Here is a 19063-nt window from a genome sequence, read left to right as displayed (position 1 = left end):
ATGCAAAAGAATGGAAAGTTGTTGCCTATTGTAATGAAAATTGCTTGGAGCCCTTCTACCCTGATAATGACCTGTTTCAGCCTGCCAAGGCTTTACTGAGAGACCTAGTTAGTGCCTTCTTTTGTAGCAATTAGACATTTGAGCGCCCTCTTGATGGACAATCTCTTCAGACTCTATCTCTAGCATAGAGGAGCATTGTGGAAGCAGAGGGATAAGAAATTGCAGGACACAGATGAAACAGGGTTTGAGGAAAGATAGCAGAGGAGCCAATAAGGGTTTCGATGAGCTCAAGAGAAAGGTAGACTATCTATATAGAAAAAGATTTCTAGCTGGGCAGTGGTGGCTCACGCCTTTAATGCCAGCACTTAGGAGGGAGAGGCAGAATTAATTTCTGAGTTTGAAGCCAGCCTGGTCTAGAGAGTGAGTTCCAGAATAGCCAAAGCTATGCAGAGAAACCCTGTTTCGAAAAACCAAAAAAAAAAAAAAAAAAAAAAAAAAAAGAACAAATTTCTAAGGAGCTAGCAGTTTAGTTGTACAGTCAAGGTGTATATAAGTGTGTGTGTGTGTGTGTGTGTGTGTATTTAGAATTGAAGAGCCAGACAAAACCCTTAGCTATTTATATTTTTTCTGAAAAACCTCCACTCAGTTTCATACCCCGTTTTTGAATGTGCCCTTTTTGTTTGTTTTGATTATTTTTCAAAACACCGTGATAGATATTTTGCATCTAGTTAAGAAAATGATGGCAGCTTACTGAGCTAAGATGTTTTTACCAAGCCTCCCACCTCATTTGTCATTATTAGGAATACATATTAGAGAAATGTAAAAAAGTAAGGATACAGGAAGTGATCTATTATATTCTAATTCAAATGCATAAAATTAGTTTTAAATGGAAAATATAATAAGTACAGAAATGACTTAGTTATGAGCATTAGTTGTTGTTACAGATGACACAGGTTGCATTCCCAGAAACCACATGGTAATAATTCACCTGCTGTAATTGCAATCCCAAGGGATCTAATGCCCTCTTCTGACCACTGCAGGTACTGACCACAGACAAGTAACCAACAAAACACTCACATACATAAAGTAAAATAAAGTATAAACTATGGAATCTTCTACATGGATGTCACAACCTTGAGACACACAGCATTCAGGAGGAGGTGCTATGCACTTCTTTCTGGTCCTACAGAAAAGCACCTGTGGCTTTCCTCTGGACCACTGTACTCAGTAAGAAAAGCAGCCTTATTCTGAGGTAAGATGAGCTCAGCAGAGACGTTCATGTAAGAACAGTAACCACAGTGCTGTTAGGTGATGTTTTCTTAACATTTTCTGTATTTCTGTTCTCTGTCTTTTGTATATGTGAGAGCTGTGGCATTGATGCATCTCTGAAATCTATCTTGTAGATCACACATTATGGACCAGGAGACAGTTTTGCTCTGCAAATCTCCATCTCCCTCAGTGACTAAACTTGCAAGGTCCTGTCCCCATTTAAGTTGTTCAAACTCTAATCTGGGGCTCAAACCTAAAGGAGACTTATGGATGACAGCATATGTGGAACTCACACTGTGTCCTAGGCTGGTTCTTCTGTGGGCATCAGCCTGAGCTGAACCAGGATTCCCACAATCCTGGTTCACAGTGCTGCTGTGGTGTTGATGCACACTACAAAAATATCTAAGAATGCAATCAGTGGTTTAGTACTCTGAGTTGTCCCATATTTCTTTTGACATGTGAAATACGTCATATAGAAATCTCATATAGAAAAAAAGATGTTATAAATGTGAGCCATGTAATAAGTGCTCTTACCATCACAGGTATATTCAAAGAGGTAAAACAACCCACAGTGAGCAAGTACAACCATGAACATCAAAGTGATAAAACCTTAAGATCTGAGTGTTCTTTGTTATTAGACCAACCATAAAATATATTCATATTTGTAAAAGGATTGACCAGGCTAATGAATGTGGTAAAAGTTTCACATGTGTCCATTATTGTTGCAGACATGAAAAAAGTTATACTGGAGAGAAACCTTATGAATGTAACAAAAGTAGTAAAGCCTTTTCAAGTCACAGTCATCTCCAATATCATAAAAGAACACATACCAGAGAGAAACCTTATGAATGTAATCAATGTGGTAAAGGCTTTACACAACAAAGTCATCTCCAACATCATAAAAGAACACATACCAGAGAGAAACCTTAGTTATGTAATCAATGGGGAAAAACCCATTTATAAGTAAAATGGTTCCAAAGACCTAAATGATCACATACTGGAGAGAAACTTTATGAATGTAATTAATATAGTAAAAGCCTTTTCACAATGTTTTTGTCTCTAAAACCATAAAAGAACCCATACTGGAAACAAACCTGTGAATGTAATCCGTGTGGTAAAAGCCTTTTCATAAGGATTTTTCCCAAAACCATAAAAAAACCATATTGGATAGAACTATGAATGTAATCATTGTGCTAAAGCCTTTGCATGTCCCACTAATCTTGAAAACATAAAAGATCCCATATTGGAAGAAACCTCATGAATGTGATCAACATGGTAAAGACTTTTCACAACGTTAGCATCTCCATTATTATAAAAGAACAGGTACAGGAGAGAAATCTCATGAATGTAATCAGTGTTGTAAAGCATTTGCAAGTCACAATCATCTGCAGTGACAGGAGAGATCACGTACCAGAGAGAAACCTGCTTGAGTATTAACAATGTGGTAAAGCCTTTGCATGTCAGAGTTCTTTACACATACACAAAGAAATCACACTGGAGAGAAGCCTCATTAATGTAATCACTGTGGAAAAACTGACAATTCACTTTTATCTGTGATTACATAATAGAGCACATTCAAGAGAGTGACTCAGTGTCATCAAGGTGCTAAGCCCTTGCACGTCACAGGCATCGCCAGATACATAAAAGAACACATACTGTAGAGAAACTGCATGAATGCCATGAATGAGGTACAGTCTTTGCATGACAATGTACTCTCCAAATACTCCAAGTAACACACTTTTTAGAGAAACCTTATGAATATAACAGACGTGGAGAAGCCTGTGCTCATCACTATAGACTCCAAAGACATAAAAGACCACAAATTGGACAGAAATCTTGTGAATGTTCTCAAGTTGGAAAATCCTTTATATGCCACAGTATTCTCTGAATACAAACATCAACACATACTGGAGAGAAACCTTCTGAAAGTAATCAATGTGGTAAAGCGTCTGCATGTCCTAATCGTATTTAAATGCATGAAAGAATTCATAGTAGGAATAAACTGTGGTGATTTGAACATGTTTGTCCCTAAGAAGTGACAATATTAGTATGTTTGGCCTAGTTAGATGTTACTGTTTTGAAAGAAGTGAATTCCTAGAGTGGGGGTCTTTGGAGCTCCAGCCAGTACAAAATAGAGTCTCCTACTATTTTGCTGGAACACAGTCTCTTCCTGACTGTCTTTTCATGAAAATGCAGAACTCTCAGTTCCTTCTCCAACACCATGGCTGCCTGCATGCTGACATTCTTCTTTCTATGTTGGTAATGAACTAAACATTTGAAAGTGTAAGACAGACCTAATTGACTATTTGCCTTTAAAACAGTTGCCTTGGTCACAGTGTCTCTTCTTAGCAACGGAAATTCTATCTGAGACAGAAGTTGGTACCCCAGACTTAAGTATTCTTATTGGTAGGCCTGACCATGCTTTTGTTGGAAGCAATGTGGATTTTTAGACTTTGGGTTTGTACATGCATTAAGTGGAACTTCATGGGCCATGCTAGTAGAACACATATGTACTAAGTGTAGTTTGAACTTTATATGTAGTTTTTATAATGTTTTGCTGAAGAATGTTGCTGTCTTTTGCTCTCATCTGAAGGTAAAGAGGTTTATTTTGTTAATTGCATTGACAAAGGAAGTCTCAGAAAAGCCAAGCATAGTTTTTGGCCTGTGTTTACTCTCATGGTGATTGTTTTGATCATGCTTAGAAACCTTAGAAAGGAAAAATATGAAATGTTAGCTTCAAAAAGAAAATTTCACCAGGAAGTTGAATGAAGCTAAATCCTGTGATCAAAGATACACAATGGTATTAAAGAAATGGTGATATAATGGAAGGATTCCATCCACCTAAACATATGGATGAGAAGTTGTATGGATGACAACTGTATAATGTTAGGCATTACTATTAACTGGTTTATTGTTTTTATGTGGACATAAGGAGATACAAGTATGTGTCAGATTGACAATTGATGAATTGTGATTACTATACTGGGTTTTCAATTTAAAATCTAAAAGGATATAGGATATACTTAGGTCCAGGCATGGTGGTAAACACCTTAAATCCCAGAAGATGAACATCAAGCAGATCTCTGATTCAAGCCATTCTGGTACAGAACAAGTTTTTGGTAATTAAAAGCTTAGGTATGGGCAAAGTGTTACACACGTATTACCCAGCATTCATGAGACAGAGTCATGCAGATCTGAGTTCAAGGTTCATCTACAGAGCAAGTTCAAGGACAGCTGAGCTTAGGCAGTGAAGTTGTTGAAAAATAGAAAGCTGGTGATGATGTAATCGAAGGGGCCATGTTCCAGCCCCAGCAATCAGAGGAACTCAGCTGTTTTGTCCATGTGGCTCTGCTTTTAGATGCAAGAATAGAAGGGACGACTGAGACAATTGATGCTGGTTGGCTGTAGTTAAAAATTAGTGGGGATGAAAAAGAAACAAGCATCACTGAGGTGAAATCTTCTGGTGTTTTCAAAGAGGAGGAAGAAGTTGTATTCCAGAGGTAGCCAAGGTTGTCCCTTGTGGTGTAGCTTGACTCAGTCCTGGGTAAGACTCACCCAGGTGGCACAGGTTTTAAGGCATGGATGTTTCTTGCAGTGCAGATAAGGCTTGGCACCATGAAGGGACCATGAGAGGAACGCAATGAAGACTGTTTGTCATGGAAGTACCTGATATATTGAAGATGTCAGTCCTGTGGGATGAGCAGAAAGAACAGCAGCAGCAGTTGAGTGGAGTCAAGCAGAACCTAGTGTCCTATAGAGGGAAGAGCTGGAGAGAGACCCAGCTTCTTTTGAGGAGGGCAGAAGATGACCTGTGGATCCCAGATACTGGAACAAGAAGCTGTAATTTTGAAGTTACTTTGGAGACCCCAAGAGTTTTAGATTCCTGAGCTGTGGGATACCTTCTCAGGAAAACTACTTTCAGGAAATATAATCAGCCATAGAGGAAGAATTGTGCTGCAGTGAGCAGGGAAGAAAGGAGTTGGAGATCTGAAGAACACTTTGACATCAGACTTGGGGATGCAGAGTTTGGAGATTTCCTTGCTGGCTTTTGGTCTTCTTTTGGCACAGTATTTCTTCAAAATGGTGATTAGGAATGGTGACCTATGTCCTGTAAATTTGGATGGATATTATGTGCTATTTTTTTGAAAGTATAGGAGATCATGGTTACATGATTGAAATGATCTCAGAAGAGACTTTGAACTTTGGAATTTTAACATTTATGAGACTTCTATACATGATAGGGACTTTTAAATTTGAACCTCACATATTTTATATTATACTATTTTTAACTATGGTCTCCGTACAATCATGTGTATACACAATCATAAGGGGGGCAGGCAGTAAAATGTGGTAGTATAAATATGCTTGGCTCAGGGAGTGGGAGGAAGTTATTATAAGATATGGCCTTGGAGGAACGGCATCACTGAAGGCTTTGAAGTTCCAGACGCTGCAGAATGGGCCCTCCTACTAGCTCCCTGGCAGACAGTCTCTTTCTGGATGCCTTTGGATCAAGATGCAGAACTCTCATTTTCTTCACCAGCATCATGTTTTCTTTCATGCCTGCCTTACTTCCTGCTATGACAAAATAGGTATAAATCTCTGAAACTGTAAGCCAGTCCCAACTAAACTGTTGCTTTTATAGAAGTTGCCTTGTTCATGATTTCTCTTCATAGCAATGGAAACACTAAGACAGGAACCCTGTGAGTGTATTTAATATGGTCAAGCATTTGCACAATTCTCTAGTCTTCATTATCATGAAAGAATATGTGCTAGAGTCTAAGCATGCACCCTGTGTCTCAGGACACAGCCCCCTGAGTCTTATGCATGCCTCCTGTGACTCAGGACATGCCCCTGAGTATTAAGCATGCCCCCTGTGACTCTGGACTTTCCTCCTGAGTGCTAACCATGCACCCTGTGTCTCAGGACACGCCTGTGAGTCTTAAACACACCCTCTGTGACTCAGGACACACCCACAGAGTCTTAATGGACACGTTCAGTATAATGAAGACTTTGCACACCTCTGTAGTCATCATCATTATGAAACTATTCATAGTGGACAGTGGTTACATACTGTGCTAAAGCCTTTACATCATGTTGTCCACTGAGATCCAACACAACTCAACCACAGGACAAGGCAAATCATAAAAATTCATTGTAATCAAATCACTGCTAATAAATCAGGGCCACAAAATTATACTCAGAAACTTAGCTGCAATACCCCAGCCTCGGCCCCACCACGAGCCAGAAAGTTAAATAGCTTCCAAAAGTCAAAACCACAAAGTCCCGTGCCAAGTTACAGCTATATTTTTCTCCCAATCACATTTGATTTTTTGTTTTCCTCTATGTCAAATGATACAGAATGTGGGTTGTGTGGTCTACACTATCACAGCCATTTGTTCTTTTCTGGTTAGGAACATGCATTATATTTTTAGGAATGAAACATGAAACAATATGAACTAGGGTCAAGTTAAGAAGTTTAATTTACTTGTAAATCATTTGCTATGAAGTACATGATGTGAATAACAAACCATGATCTTATGTGTATAGTTTATACATAAGTAATAAAATGGTAATTTTTAATAAGCCATGAACTTGTGTTTATTGCTTATCTGGGATTCCTTTTTCAGAATTTTCATTGTCAAGTGAAACCTTCACATAGAAATCTTTAGTAAGCATATTTTTAGGTTGGGCAGAAAGTAATCCAGACATGTCTAGAGCAGAAGAGTACTGAGGGCATTTTATCTCAGAGGAAAATTAACTGCAGTAATAGCTGACAGTAAGACCGAGCATAGGGTAGGATAAGTGTTCTTTGCTGGCAGCAGGCTGTCTGGCTCTTGGCAACTTATCATTTGATTATCTGTGGGGTTCTGTGAATATCAAAGTTTTTGCTTCCTTTGTTAGTATGCTAGTTTTAGAGGCAAATGGCTGGGAAAACTTTAGGTTCTTTTGAGAAACCTTTCTCTAAGTAAGAGAGAAGCTATCAGAATAAGAATAAAACAAACCATTAAGATATGAAATGAATACCTTGTAGGCCTGATATTTCTTCTTTGTGTAATAGGGATTAATATTCATTCAGGGGGACCATCAAGAATAATGGTGGCCACCTTAACCTTAACGCTGAGCCTAACCCTATCCTAACCCTCACCTCTTAATTTCCTAACCTCTTAAACCTAATTCTACAAACCCTTATTCTAATCCTAACCACAACTGTCTAATCCCCTAACCCTAACTCAAACCCTGCTTGCTGTGTGGCATATTTCTGAATTACAACTTCACAAGTGAAAAACCCTTTATTAATCCTGCTCTTTTGAGATGTTCAGATCCACCTTTAATCTGGGCTACAGATTCTTTTGACAACCCACATATATAAAAAAACATTGAACAGGGTGGTGTTTTGTTTTTTGTACTTGCCCAGCTTTTTTTTTTTTTACAAAGCAAAGGTGATTTGTTTGTTTATTTGTGTTTTAAAACTGGTATTAGTAAGCACTTATCTCTTCAGAATTCTGGTATACACTAAAGATCAGGTGTAATATCCTGCAGCATAAAATCAACCAGCCCTTGATTTTCTAATTTACCTTGTCCAACAGCCTTTACTGGGACATTCTATTAAATAATCTTTCTATATACAAAGATTCATTCTCTCTATGATTTGAGCTATGTTTATCTACAGAATGTGTACTAATAGAACTGTTGTTTTTTCTCCACTTTTCTACTAATGAAAATATGCTGGCTACCAATAGTGCTCAACTGTTTTTCCCTTATGTCTCTGGCTTTTCTTCAGGGTTGACTGATACCTGTCATCTGGTGCAAGGGAGCTGCAGTTTCCCTGAGCCCAGCATGAAGCCACAAAATAAGTCTCTTGTTTCCTAAAATCCCTCTTTAGTGTTAATGGTGTTAGCATTCTGTCTAAAACTCTACCTCACAGTTATCTGATGACAGCCAGGTATCCTCCTCCCCATAGTTACCTCTCTTTAAAGACAGATGGAATATGTTCTATGGGTGTGAGGGGAGGTGTGGGTGAAGGGGTTGTCTCAGCAGGCTCATGCCTCCTGCTGAGATATTTCTTCCCCTGGAGGGACCATGCCTCACACTGAGACAGCTCTTCCCCAGGAGCAACTGGCCACAAGACTGTATAGAATAGAATATAGTTTATCTAGGACATGGGGAGGAGAGTTAAGAGGGTAGTAGAGCCATAGAAAAGCAGAGAGTGGCAGAGTAGAGAAGTAGAGGCCAGGCATGAGCATGTGGAGAGAGAATGGGGAAGGGAAGAGCCCAAGAGGGCCAGAGAAAGAGAGAACAAAAGGGCAAGAGATCAAAAGAGAGGAAGGGGCAAGTAACTACATTTCCAGTGGGTCAGGCCTATCTGGCTGTTTCCAGGTAAACATGGGGGGGGGAGCTTACCTGGCAGTTGCCAGGAAATTATGGTGGAGTTTAGACAGAATGCTAAGAAATAACCAGGATATCCTTCCTCTTGTGGGTCAGATTGACACCTCTACTGCACACTGAGTACTGGGCTATGGAAGGTGTTCACCTTGATTACAGGAAGAAGAAGGCAAGTACTGTGAGGAAAGCTCAGGTAAGGTCTGGAGTCAGGTCCTGGTAGGTGCAGGATCATTGCTCTCAGATGGGAGGAGCAGGAGGCTGAACAGCCAGAGCTGGAATGCTGGGTTCTTCCCCAGGGCAGGGTGGGGTGAGATTCCTTCTAAAGGATATGTATACATGCTAATGGAGTACAAACTTCTAAGATTTGGAAAAGGTCTGGCCCTGCATGGGAAGCACACTTTAACCTTCAGGAGTGGTAAGACACACTGGCCAATCGAGGCTTTCAGGCAGACCTGCCAATCAGACAAGGAGGTGTGTTCTTCCGGGTGCCATTCTGAATGTTCACTGGGCCTGTGTAGGCTTGAATGGTCGTCTGTGCCTTGCTCTGAGCTCTGCTGTTGGTGCTGTGTGGAGACCTCAGGGAAGCTCTGAAATCGAGTCATGGTGAGCACAGGATCACTGCCCACATTGGGTAGGGGCAGGTGGCTGAGCAGTGGGAGCTGGGGTGCTGGGTCTTCTCTGGGGCTGCATGGGAAGGATCAGCCAGATGTGACCACCTGTGAGGTCCCTGGTGATCAGGAGGTGACCTCTGAGTAACATCACTGTCATGGCTGATTCTGAATCTGCACAAAACATTTGGACCAGTTGCTTTCTTGTAGAAATGTGTGATTTCTCTGACTCTGCAGTACACGTGTCCAAACTATTTTGTCTTTTGTAGAATACATTAAGAAGACAGGCATAGCTGGGCAGTGGTGGCTCATGCCTTTAATCGCAGCACTTGGAAGGCAGAGGCAGAGGCAGGTGGATTTCTGAGTTTGAACCCAGCCTGGTCTACAGAGTGAGTTCCAGGACAGCCAGGGCTACAGAGAGAAACCCTGTCTCAAAAAAAAAACAAACAAACAATCAAATGAACAAACAAAACCTGTTTTTAAGAAGACAGGCATAAATCTAATAGATCAGTTTCTATACATTACTTGTTTTTGTTTTGTTTAGTTTTTGTTAATTTTTTTCTGTTGTAGTTTTTTTATATTGCTTTATTTTTTATGTTTAGTGTTTGATTATTATATGGTTAAGGAACTTTTTTTCTCCAATCTGTTGAGTTTTTTGGATGCTTCTTGTACATTAACAGGCATACTCTTTGGTTTAGGAAATTTTTTCTTTATGATTTCATTGAAAATATTTTCTAGACTTTTGGGCTGAAATTCTTCTTTTTCATTTATCTGTAGTTTTTGCCTTCTCACATGCTGAAGAATTCCTGGTTGCTTATTGCCAGGAAACTTTTAGTATCCACACTTTTTGACTGATGTATCCATTTTGTTTTATTCATCCTTAATATCTGAGACTCTCTCTTCCTTTCCTGTTCCCTGGGTGAACCTTATCTCTGTAGTTGTCAGTTCACAGGCAATTTCAATGCTCTGCTCTTAGGGACTTAGCAACTGCTTAAGTCATTTCCTGCCTCCATCACCTGCTATTGTTGTCACATGTGCTTGTTATATACATGGAAAACCAGCTACAGCTGCTATCTATGTTTGTTCCCTGTCTCTGTTCTCTGCACATGCCCATCTCTATTCTCTTTTTTTACTCTCAGGTCTCTCTCTCTCTCTTCTCCCTGTCTGTCTGCCTGTCTGCCTGTCTGCAGGTCCTCTTTCCTGCCTCAATGCCTTCTCCAGGTTCTCACTCATCTCCCTTCTTCCAAACAATGTCTTTTTTTTTTTTTTTTTTTTTTTTTTTTGTTTTTTGAGACAGGGTTTCTCAATGTAAGCCTGGCTGTCCTGGAACTCACTCTTTAGACCAGGCTGGCCTTGAACTCAGAAATCCCCCTGCCTCTGCTGCCCAAGTGCTGGGATTAATGGTGTGTGCCACCACCACCAGGCTAAACAACATCTTTTGTACCATATCTGTTGCATGTTTTTATTTCTCAGGACCTGCTGTGTTAGGATAGCTTTTTGGTGATATGTTTTCCCGGTTATTATTTATTATATTCCTATGCTGGTGTCTATTCCCCTGGGTTTGAAGTGATTTTTGATTTAGGTACTGATTTCTGGATTTGTTTTGCTTGGGTAGAAATTTTGTTCCTGGGTTACTGTTTGATGTCTGGATTTACAGAAAAATTTGCTTGAGTTTTGCCTTTTTTACTGGCCTGTTTGGTGGGTATCCTCAAGAGGAAATGCTGGGTAATGTTGGGAACAGGGAGAAGAGGTGGGCAGGAAGAGATGATCTTAGCATCCACAGGCAGACATAGTCAGGACAGAGGTAAAGCTGCCTCTGGTGTTTAGTACAGTGCTAGGGGAAACTGTGATCATTGCATCTGGGATAACAGACAGTGTGGTAGATCTATAGAAAGCTTACCTTGTGTCCTGGCAGGTAAAGCATGTGGTTGAACAGGGACTGTCTGCCCAAGTGGGGCTGAGACACAGGAATGAGGCAGGAAAGGAAGGGCAGGTGGGCATTGTCTATCTTATCTATAAGTGGCATGCACAGGGGGACAGGCAACTTCCACTAGTATTCTGTCTCAGAGTAAGTGCAACTGATATTAGGATCTGCAGTAACAGATAATGAGGTAGGTCTTTGGACAAAGTACCTTTTCTACTGCCATACATGGCTTGTGGTTGAACAGGAGCATCTTTCAATAATAAGGACCTCAGGCACAAAAGATGGGTTTGTAAAGCCCAATCAATTCTGTTTTAGAGAGTGAATGAAGTCCATTTGAGCAAACATCCTATGACAACCCATCTTGTAAACAGCCAGTCAAGGTACAACTGCAGAGTTAAGCTACGTATCGATAACTAATACACCTTACAGAGGAAAAAAAGTTAGTATACCCATCATGGTTGTCAGATGGTTTTGCCCCCTTGATTGGTTCCTGCTAATTATGCCAGTCATGTAGTTTTTAGCCTTTCCCAGTCTTCAGGTTTCTCACAAATTCTCCTGTCTTTCCATGAATCCATCTCTGGTGATGCTGTGACAAGATGAATATGAGTGGGCTGGCACTGCAGTCACCTTTGAGGGGATATCTGTCCTTTTTGGTGTTTGTAAAATGGATCCTTCTAGATTGTTAAACTGACCAAAGGGGTGATATAGAAAGAGCAGCAGTTATGGTGCCTCAGAGAAGAGTCCTTCTAAGGGGACAAAATCAAACAAAAGAGGTGACAAAGATTCTCCAAATAAGACAGTCATGGAAGGCAGCACACATGGAAGTATTCTGTTATGTGAGTCAATTAACGTCCACAATACACAAAAGCCAGACTGTAAGAACCATCATAATTTTGATTAAGGATGTAGTTAAGAACATAATTAGGGCAGTATTATGCATATTATAGGGAGAAAGCAGGCAAGAGTACCACCTAAAAACCAATGTCATGCTTTGTATTGGGTGTTAGAAGACTGATATTTTTGGCCTTCTTGTAAGGCTGTGCCCTTCCCCAGCCATGAGCAGGCCTGAGAGACCTTGTTTCCCACAACAGACCAAGTGATAGGATCTAGGTGGATTTACCCACCTTAGCTTCACAGAACACAGAAGCAGAACTGCCCCTGGGCTTGCCTTGAGATATCTCAAGAATGGATTTTAGATTATCCCACCCATCTTCAGCTGATGTAGGGGTGTGGGGTTGGGCCTCCCCCTTTAAATTGAGAGGTGAACATTAAAGTTTGGAGCCTTGATCAGAGAACTTTGTCTTGGCTTCATCTCTTCTCACCCTCCGTCCCCTTTCATTCCCAGCCCCACTTTCAGGTGGACCCAGATGATTCATGGCCACAGGCGGATACATAAGGCCAGCAGTTTGGTAAAAAAATATTGAGGAATTTTGGACAACCCATTACAAGTTCATATTCAACCACTGATTCTCTTCTATTACAACCTTGTGTAATATATGAAGAATTAAATTTTGAGGAAATACTCCTAGCATCATTATTAACATGGGTTATGTTTTATAAGGTGAAGTGTGCATCTATTATGAGTTGGACAATATTCCATAGCCCTTCACAAAAGGATATAACTTGAGGCAGCTGTTTGCTTCATCAGACTGCATGAAGAGCAGGTACCTGCTGCTCCTACATCACATTTAAATCAGGGAGCAGGCATGGTTAGTGTAGTGAAGGACACAGCTTATTAGTGAGAAGTACTCTTAGATCGTTAGATGGTCTTCTATATTTGGTAAATATAGCTTTTAGATTTGGCCTTAGTATTTAATAAGGTTGTTCAGTTTTCCTCAGCTGTATGCAGACCCTGGCATGCTGAAGTAAGCAAGGGGCTTTTTTTTTTCATCTGGGATATTGAGATACATCTATATATGACAAAAAGAATATCGGGAGTGAGAATTTATTTATTTATTGTGGCATTCTATTAAATCCCCTTTTTACATACTTAGAAAGATTCATTCTCTCTATGATTTGAGATATGTTTATCTACAGAACCTCTACTAATACAACTGTGGTTTTTCTTCACTTTTCCATTGATGAAGATGTGTTGGCTACCAATAGTGCTCAACTGTGTTTCCCTTATTATTCTGGCTTTTCTTTAGAGTTGATTGATATCGGTCATCTGGTGAAAGGAAGCTGCAGTTTCCCTAAGCCCAGCATGAAGCCACAAAATAAGTCTCTTGTTTCCTAAAACTCCTCTCTAGTGTTAATGGTGTTAGCATTCTGTCTAAAATTCTACCTCAGAGTTATCTGATGACAGCCAGGTATCCAGCCCCCCACAGATTTAAGAGAGACAGAATGTGTTCTATGTGTGTGGAGGGGAGGTGTGGAGTAAAGGGATGTCTCAGCAGACTCATGCCTCAGGCTGAGGTATCTCTTCTCCCTAAGGGACCAGCCACAAGACAGTACAGTATAGAATATAGTTTATTTAGGACATGGGGAGGGGAGTTAAGAGGCAGAGAAAGGCAGAGAGAGGCAGAAAGTAGAGAAGTAGAGGCCGGGCATAAGCATGTGGAGAGAGAGGTGGGAAGGGAATGGGAGAGACTGGGGAATTAATGAACATAAGAGGGCAAGAAAAAGAGTGATCAAGATATCAACAGAGAGAGGAAGGGGCAAGCAGCCACCTTTATAGTGGGCCAGATCTATGTGGCTATTGCCACGTAATTGCAGAAAGGAGAATACCTAGCTGTTGACAAGTAACTCGGGTGGAGTTTAGATAGAATGCTAAGAAATAACCAGGATATTCTTCCTCCTGTGGGTCAGATTGATACCTCCATGGCACACTGAGTACTGGGCTATGGAAGCTGTTCACCTTGATTACAGGAAGAAGAAGGCAAATGCTGTGAGGAAAGCTCAGGTAAGGTCTGGAGTCAGGTCCTGGTAGGTACAGGATCATTGCTCTCAGAGGGGAGGACCAGGAGGCTGAACAGCCAGAGCTGGCATGCTGGGTTCTCCCGCAGGTCTGGGTGGGGTGAGATTCCTCTTTGAAGACAGAAACAAATGCTGATGGAGTGCAAACCACTCCTGAGCTCTGGAAAAGGTCTGACCTTGGTCTGGAAGCACAATTTAACCTTGAGGAGTGGTAAGACTCACTGGCCAATCAAGGCTCCCAGGCAGACCTGCCAATCAGACAAGAAGGAGGGTTCTTCCGGGTGCCATTCTTCAAGTTCGAGTTTGTTGTGCAGGCTTGAATGGTCATCTGTGCCCTGCTCTGAGCTCTGCTGTGGGTGCTGTGTGGAGATCTCAGGGAGGCCCTGAAATCGAGTCATGGTGAGCACAGGATCACTGCCCTCAATGGGTAGGGGCAGGCGGCTGAGCAGTCGGAGCTGGGGTGCTGGGTCCTCTCTGGGGCTGCATGGAAAGCATCAGCCAGATGTGACCACCTGTGAGGTCCCTGGTGATGCTCCTCACTTATTAGATCAGGAGGTGACCTCTGAGCAACTTCACTGTCATGGCTGATTCTGAATCTGCCCAAAGCATCAGTTGCTTTCCTGTAGAAACACGGGTGGTTTCTCTGACTCTGTAGCACATGGGTCCAAATTCTTTTGTCTTTTATAGTATACATTAAGAAGACAGGTATAGTTGGGCAGTGGTGACTCATGCCTTTAATCCCAGAACTTGGGAGGCAGAGGCAGGGGGATTTCAGAGTTCAAGGCCAGCCTGGTCTACAGAGTGAGTTTCAGGACAGCCAGGGCTACACAGACAAACCATGTCTCAGAAAAACAAACAAACAAAACCTGTTTTTAAGAAGTCAGGCATAAATCTAACAGATCTGCTCTCATACATTACTTGTTTTTGTTTTGTTTAGTTTTTGTTGATTGTTTTGTTTTTTTGGTTTTTTGGTTTTTTTTTGTTTAGTTTGTTTGTTTGTTTGTTTGTTTTTTGAGATAGGGTTTCTCTGTGTAGTCCTGGCTGTCCTAGAATTCACTCTGTCGACCAGGCTGGCCTTGAACTCAGAAATCCGCCTTCCTCTGCCTCTGAAGTGCTAGGGTTAAAGGCTTGCACCATCACCACCCAACTTGTTAATTTTCTTTATTACAGGTTTTTCTATTGCTTTATTTTTTTACATTTAGTGTTTGATTATGATGTGGTAAAGGGACTTTTTTCCTCTCCAGTCTCTTGGGTGTTTTGGATGCTTCTTGTACATTAACAGGCATTTTTTTTAGTTTACAAAATATTTTCTTTATGATTTCATTGAAAATATTTTCTAGACCTTTGGGCTGATAGTCACCTTTCTCTATTCCAGTCATCTGTAGTTTTTCCCTTCTCACATGTTGCAGAATTCCTGGTTGTATAGGGCCAGAAAAATGTTTAAAATCCACATTTTCGGATGATGTATCCATAGTTGTATTCATCTTTAATGCCTGAGACTCTGTCTTCCTTTCCTGTTCTGTGGGTGAACCTTGTCTCTGTAGTTGTCAGTGCACAGGCAATTTCAATGCTCTGCTCTCAGGGACTTATCAACTGCTTAAGTCATTCCCTGCCTCCATCACCTGCTGCTGTTGTCAGGTGTGCTTTATATACATGGACCACCAGCTATACACCTCGCTCTGTTTGTTCCCTGTCTCTGTTCTCTTCACATGCCCCTCTCTATTCTCTTTCTATGATCTCATGTCTCTCTGCTCCCTGTCTGTCTGCCTGGTCCTCTTGTGCATCTCTATCCCTTCCCCAGATTCTCACTCATCTCCCTGCCCCCAAACAACCTCTTTTGTACCATATCTGTTGCATTTTTTAATTTCTCAGGACCTGCTGTAATAGGATAGCTTGGATTTTTTGCTGACATATTTTCCTGATGGTTATTTATTATATTCCAATGCTGGTGTCTAGGCCTCTAGGTTTAAAGTGACTATTGATTTGGTTACTGATGTTGGATTTATCTTCTTTGGGTGGCAGTTTTGTTCCTGGGTTACTACTTAATGTATGGATTTGCAGAGAGCCTTGACTGAGTGCTGCCTCTTTTACTGACCTGTTTGTTTGTTATGTTCCAGAGGGAATGCTTGCTAATGTTGAAAGTTGGGAGAAGATTTGGGCAGGAAGAGATGTACTTAGTAATCTACAAGGAGACTTTGTCATTAGCAAGGTTAGGCTGCTTCTGGTGTTTAGTACAGTAAAATTGTGAAAATTGCATTTGGGATAAGAAATATTGTGGTAGATCTATGGAAAGTTTACCTTGTGTCCTTTCTGGCATGACATGTGGGTGAACAGGAACTATCTGCCCAAGTGGGGGTATGATACAATGATGAGGCAGGAAAGAAAGGGCAAGTGGGGTTCGTCTGCAGTATCTTTAGAGGCATGCACAGGGGGAAAAGTAATTTCCACTAGTATTCTTTTCCAATGTTGATGACCACTGGTTTTCTGTGCCAGTTGTAAGGGCAACTGATATTAGGGTTTGCAGTAACAGACAGTGAGGTAGGTCTTTGGATAAAGTACCTGTTCTACTGTCAGGCATGGCTTGCAGGTAAACAGTAGTATCTTTTGATAATAAGGGGCTTAGTCAAAAAGATGAGTTTGTGAAGTCCAACCAACTCTGTTTTTGAGATTGCACAAAGTCCACTTGAGCAGACATCCTATGACAAAACCCTCTTATCAACAGCCAGTCAAGGTACAACAGCAAGGTTTAGCTACATATAGGTTAATAAATCTTAAAGAGGAAAAAATAGGTTAGCCTACCCATTACAGTTGTCAGATGGTTTTGTGCCCTGTTTTGTTCTTGCCAATTATGCCAGACATGACATTTCTAAAAAAAAATTAAGTTGCTGACCTGTATGTTAATGCCCAATCTTGCTGTAACTACTATAAATACTCAGGACCCTTAGACTTGGTCTCTCAATTTGGACCTGATGTGAGATTGACTGGTGTGAATTCTTGTTACTGAGCTCATAGTACAGACCTTTGTGAATCAGCATTGCAATAGGTTCTTGGTGGTCTCTGGGGTGCCATTAACTTGGGCACAACATCTTGGTGCATTGACTGGAACCCCAAAGCATTCAGAAATCCCAACTGAAGGATTGAAAGGCTGCCTGTTAAGATGTGTCATTGTTGCTGAGCAGTGGTGGTGCACGCCTTTAATCCCAGCCCTTGGGAGGCAGAGGCAGGTGAATTTCTAGGTTTGATGCCAGCCTGGTCTACAGAGTTTGTTTTGGGACAGCCGGGGCTACAAAGAGGAACCTGGTCTCGAAAAGAAAAAAACAAAAACAAAAACAAAAAAAAGTAACAAATGTGTTATTATTGTTCTTTGTGTCAGTTCCTTGTCTGTCAGATTTTTGTCTGTGTGCTTTGGTTTTTGGATTTTTTTTTTTTTAGTATCTGTGGAGGGAGATGACTAAAGTGAATGTGGCAGCACAGTATAGTGGATGCACTGGAGAGTTGAAGCCACAAAGGGCTTGGAAGAAGATTCAAAGCCTGGTGTACGGGATGGTGTGTCCATGGTCTTAATTTCTGGGGATGTTAGAAACTTGCTACATGGCTCACAACTACCTTCCTATCTTTATTTTCTCCTCTGTACAAAGGTTGGCATATGCTGTACTGCCCCCTTGAGGCTATCCATTTTGTGTGTTGCAATTTGTTATTCTCTGAGGAAATGAGACAGAATCCATCCTAATCGATTTAGTTACTAGCCCCACACCTTGGGTTAAATCTTTCTAGCCCTATTGACTAATCCATGACAGAGAGCTCTTCGAGACAGCATCCAGGGAAAAATCAGGCTCTACCTAACTTGTTTTACAGGGTGGAAAGACAAAGACCTCATTTCCCACCTCCTGAAATACCATCTATCCAGTTCATATGTGACTGTAGTTTTGAACTTGGAGCTGTCATAAGATGGAAGGTTGTATTGAGTAGGGCTAAATTTAAAGCTAATGCTGATTTCTATATTTTTATTTTATTTATATGCATTGTTCTCTTTTCCCATTTATTTATATATTCCATTATATCTCAGTTACTACCCCCTCCCCAGTCCATCTTCCACAGTACCTCATACCTGACTCCTCTTTTTCCCCAGGGAGTGTGGTGACCACTTGAGTATCCCCCAGTCATGGCATGACAAGTCTCTGCAGGGTTAAGCACATCCTCTCCTACTGAGTTTAGACAGACCAGCCAAGTATGAGGAACAGTGTGGACAGACAGGCAACACCTTAAGGGACATCCCCCCACTCCAGTTGTTCAGGGAACCCACGTGAAGACTGAGAAGCACATGTAGTACATATATACTGGGGACCTCTGTTCATCCTGTGTATACTCTTTGGTGGGTGGCTCAGTCTCTGAGAATCTCCTAGGGTCCAGGTTAGTTAACTCTGATGGTCTTCTTATTCACCTCCTGTTCCTTTGGAGGCCATCAATCATTTCCCCAAGTCTTCCAAAGTCTCCCTGAGCCCTCTCCAGTGTTAGGCTGTGGGTCTCTGCATCTGTTTTAGTCTGCTGGATGGAGACTCTCAGAAGACAATTATGCTGAACTTCTGTCTGCAAGTATAACAAAGTATCTTTACTAATGTCAGGGACTAGTGCTTGCCTTTGGGATGGGTATCAAGTTCAACAGGGTACATTTTGTCAATCCCTCAGTCTCTGTTCTATCTTTGTGCCTGCATTTCTTGTAGACGAGACCAATTTTAGGTGGAATAGTTTTTGGTTTGGTTGGTGTCCTTAACTCTGCACTGGGGATCCTGCCTGTCTGCAGGATGTGGCCTCTTCAGGGTTCATATCTCACTGCTATGCATCTCAGCTAAAATCACCTCCATAGACTCCTTGGTGCCCTCCAATTTGTGGTCTCTGGCACATCTATAGATGCCTCCACCCTTCCACCCTTGCCAGCTGCAGATTTCAACTCAATATTCTGGCC

The 19063-nt window shown here is 41.3% G+C and overlaps 1 protein-coding gene across 1 annotated transcript in view; it reads left to right on the top strand.

The window, feature by feature from the left end:
• The window catches only part of LOC143437355 (uncharacterized), a 40302-nt gene that overhangs the window by 16088 nt on the left and 5151 nt on the right, over positions 1–19063 (top strand). Inside the window, exon 5 of the mRNA XM_076922148.1 lies at positions 2000–2198. Within this exon, the coding sequence (XP_076778263.1) occupies positions 2000–2198 (199 nt within the window). The remainder of the gene's footprint in view (positions 1–1999; positions 2199–19063) is intronic.

This window comes from Arvicanthis niloticus, chromosome Y (assembly GCF_011762505.2).
Source record: "Arvicanthis niloticus isolate mArvNil1 chromosome Y, mArvNil1.pat.X, whole genome shotgun sequence".
Taxonomy (NCBI): domain Eukaryota; kingdom Metazoa; phylum Chordata; class Mammalia; order Rodentia; family Muridae; genus Arvicanthis; species Arvicanthis niloticus.
The sequence above is the reverse complement of the archived record's forward strand: the minus strand, read 5'-3'. Positions and strand labels throughout refer to the sequence as shown.